This window comes from Eurypyga helias, unplaced genomic scaffold, assembly GCF_000690775.1.
Source record: "Eurypyga helias isolate BGI_N326 unplaced genomic scaffold, ASM69077v1 scaffold3689, whole genome shotgun sequence".
Lineage (NCBI taxonomy): Eukaryota > Metazoa > Chordata > Aves > Eurypygiformes > Eurypygidae > Eurypyga > Eurypyga helias.
In genome coordinates this window covers 20,145-24,136 of record NW_010272588.1, presented here as the reverse complement: position 1 = coordinate 24,136, position 3,992 = coordinate 20,145, and the positions used below count along the sequence as shown (strand labels likewise).

Genomic DNA, 3,992 nt, shown 5'->3' with positions numbered 1-3,992 from the left:
TTCTCATTTAAAAATATTTTAAAACTCTCTTCCATTTCTATATGGGTGTTTAGATTTAGTGCGTTCTCCAGAAATTTAGACAAATCACAGAATGACAGAATTGTAGGGGTTGGAAGGGACCTTTGGAGAGCATCTAGTTCAACCCAACTGTCAAAACAGGTTCACCTAGAGCAGGTTGGGAAGGAATGCATCTAGGTGGGTTTTCAGTATCTCTAGATAAAAAAAATGCCCTGGCAAATCTGAGAGGCCCCCACTTTCCACAGTCAGTACAGCCATCCACCTCTTGGAAAAATGAGCTCTAACTGGCTATATTTTTTAGCAAATACCTAGTTTTCTTTGCTGCAGTATCCTAAATGCAGATGTGAGAAGGACCTGATCATGGCATTTTCTCAGCCAGGTGAGTATTAACTTAGGACAAAGCAACAGGAGATCCTGGCTGACCCATAAATGTTGTTTTGACCTGAAATGTGCTGCTATTGCTGAGTTCCCCAAAAGGACCTGAGGAAGAAAGCAACAACTCACTGCCACCTTGGCCTTGCCCTGTCAGCAAACCCCACTGGAGAAGAGCTCTTCCCTTTGTCCCACAGTGGCCAGTACCAGAACATAGCCACCTTGACAGAATCATAGAATCACAGAATGATTTGGGTTGGAAGGGACCTTAAAGGTTATCTAGTCCCAACCCCCCTGCCATGGGCAGGGACTCCTTCCACTAGACCAGGTTGCTCAAAGCCTCATCCAGCCTGGCCTTGAACACTTCCAGGGATGGAGCATCCACAGCTTCTCTGGGCAACCTGTTCCAGTGCCTCACCACTCTCGCTGGGAGGAATTTCTTCCTGATATCTAATCTAGATCTCCCTTCTTTCAGTTTAAACCTGTTACCCCTTGTCCCATCACTACAGGCCCTTGTAAAAATAGCCCCGCTCCAGCTTTTTTGTTGGCCCCTTCAGGTGCTGTAAGGTCTCCCGCGAGCCTTCCCTTTTCCAGGCTGAACAAGCCCTCTGTCTCAGCCTGTCCCTATGGCAGAGGTGCTCCAGCCCTCGGAGCATCTCCATGGCCTCTTCTGGACTCGCTCCAACTGGTTGGTGTCTGATATTGAAACTCCACAGCTGGACACAGTGCTCCAGGTGGGGTCTCAGTAGAGCAGAGTAGAGGGGGACAATCGCCTTCCTCCTCAGGCACCTCTCCTGTTCTCCATAACCTTTCAAAGGTGATGGAGAGCGACTTTGCAATAGTATCTGCCAGCTCATGTCAGCACTTGTGGGTGCATCCCATCAGGGCCTATGGATTTGTGGCTTTTCTCTATGATCTCTTAACCCTGGATTTGTGGCTTGCCTAGATGATCTCTAACCCAATCCTCCTCGACCAAGGGAGAGTCTTCCTTTCTCCAGTCTCTCTCTCTCTTGCCTCCAGGATCTTTAGTGCTCAGGCCAGCCTTCAGGAATTAAAGACTGATGCAAAGAAGGCTCTGTCCTTTATTGCACCATAGTACTTATTACACTAGAGTATTGTCACAGCATGTTTTGCTGGAAAAGTGGATCCACCTTTATATAGATGTTACGCCAAGTGCTGACAGATTTCTTAGGAACTCCGGTAAGTCTGTTTTCTCATCAGTATGTCTAGAAGATTTATAATGATGTAGCAAGGCAGCTGAGTCTGCAGAGATTACTTGAATCTCTTACCTGTACTTAAAAGAAGTGTCTCAGGTTGTTAAAAATGCAGTTTTCTGTGGCTTGACTTACCTGATCTTAGGACTCCTTCTTTCTCTGTCTTGTAGAAACTGGTTGCAGACCCCTGAGCAGAGTGCTCAGAAAAATACAACTGAAAAGTTTGGTGAAGGTTTCTCTAGTGCTTATCTAATAATCTGTATCATTTTTACAAAAAGTTTCTAAAAAAACTTGGAAAAAATAAAATGAGAAAAAATTCAGGAAGCTAAAAATCTGAAATAAACAATTAAAAAATGAATAATAAGATGCAGTGAATACTTCTTCATATAAGTTAAGATAGCGATGCTGTATGTACTTACCATATGTAATCACGCACATTTTGCTACTACACAGTGCTGGTTTACTTCAGGTGAGCAGAACCTCTGTAATTTTAGGGTTCCTCATTTCAGTGTGTCTTTTATTTGGTTTGGATTTATTCTCTTCCATTGAGTCATCTTCTGGTGCGTTAAAATGAAACCTCAGATGAAATTCTAGGAGTCACATTTTCAACAGTCAGTTGAAACAGTCACAATCTGGTTGTTCTTTTTTCTTTACCCACAGGGTCTTGTTTGCCCTCAGAGCCTTGGTGACTGGGCAACCCCACTGCCTGCCCTAAGCCTAAGTCACTTGAGAGTAGCTGGTGCTGCACCACACTGAAGCGGTGTCAAGAGGCAATCTAAATTCCACCTGTCTTTAGTTTCAGAATGGCTGCGGTTATTGCCTTTCCTGGGCGTGCTGGCCTTGCTTGGTTACCTCGCTGTTCGTCCCTTCCTCCCCAAGAAGAAACAGCAAAAGGATAGCTTGATTAACCTCAAGATCCAGAAGGAAAATCCAAAAGTAGTGAATGAAATAAACATTGAAGATCTGTGCCTCACTAAAGCTTACTGCAGGTGTTGGCGTTCTAAGACGGTAAGACGCTGCGCTGCTGTAGGAATAGAGATTGACTTGCGTATTTTTATCGGTGCTTGGGTACTGAATTGCTGCATATTGACTTGTTGCTTTTTTCTGGAGGTAGAATGTGCTTCTGGTTCTTGACAATGGCACAGTTCTTATTTTTCTCCACTGTAAGCCTACCTGTATGCAGAAAGAAACTGTAGAAACTTCTAAGAAACACAGTAGTGTTTTTCTAGAAACAGTGACCACCTGGGAGTAGATTAAAACCAAGCAAGTCTTGTTTAGTATTTTGAAATACACTGCAACTAATTAGAAGATAACTGTTTTGCAAAAACAGTGCTTGGCAAGTTGTTTGTACTAGAGTGAAAGTAAGGCTGGACCTGTGTTGGTGAGGGAGAGCATATCCCCGTCTAGTCCAGAGCAGTAGATGACTGGTTTGATGGTCTGTATCCCCCAAATCAACTAGATTACCCGAGTATTTTTCATCTACCCTCAATTTCTTTTGAGTTATCTGACGGCACTCATGTTTTGTCCTCTCTGGACTAAATGCTTTCCTGTTTTAACAAAAAAGTCTGCTCTGGACCAAAGAAACTTTCTCCACTACTCTCCCTTCAGAAGAATCACTTCAGCAAAATGTTTCGGCTTTCCTTAAAACAGTACTTTCTGGTTGCAAACCATGAAATCTATTAAGAGCACTTTTACTAGTTCTACAACAAATCTGAAGTTGTTTGTGGTTGCAATGGCTGCTTTGCTTGTGGTTCTTCCATGGGAAAAGGCTTTGACCCTGGCTTTGTGTCTAAGAACAGCTCTTTTAGAACCTCCCAGACTTCGTTACCTGTTAGCAGTGGGTTTTTTCCTTAGCAGACACACGACAGGTTACTAGGAGACGTGGAGTTTGATGTTGAAACAGGACACATTAGGTGGAATTAGCAACCTTATCAAAGTCTTCTTGGCATAGGAAGGAGTATAAAAATCACTGTGCGATTGCTGTACAGAGTTACACTAATTCCTCATGTATGTTTTCTTCCAGTTCCCTGTCTGTGATGGCTCCCACAACAAGCACAATGAATTAACAGGAGATAATGTAGGTCCACTAATACTCAAGAAGAAAGAAGTATAGCAGATGCTTAATCCACTAGATCATGACTGATGATAAGTCTTTTTATACTGGTGTAGTTGTAAGGGTCAGCATTTTATTGTGTGATTGGTATGATTTAGTCTAATGATTGCTGTAGATTTCTTTTTGGAATAAACTGCATTTACAGAGTGCTAAATCTGCCACTGTTTTGGTAATTTATTCTGAGAAGAATTATGTCTTGCTTTGTAAAACTGTAAAGTAACTAGCTCTGTAAATAAGTCGTTTGTTTCAACAATAAAATTACTTCCTACAATTAA

The 3,992-nt window shown here is 42.5% G+C and overlaps 1 protein-coding gene across 1 annotated transcript; it reads left to right on the top strand.

Annotated features, from left to right (window-relative positions):
- The first annotated feature begins 378 nt into the window (after positions 1 to 378).
- On the top strand, positions 379 to 3,992 carry CISD2 (CDGSH iron sulfur domain 2). Its single transcript, XM_010159162.1, has 3 exons — positions 379 to 397; positions 2,401 to 2,612; positions 3,628 to 3,992. The coding sequence occupies exons 1-3, from the start codon at positions 379 to 381 to the stop codon at positions 3,715 to 3,717; spliced, it is 321 nt and encodes a 106-aa protein (XP_010157464.1). The 3' UTR covers positions 3,718 to 3,992.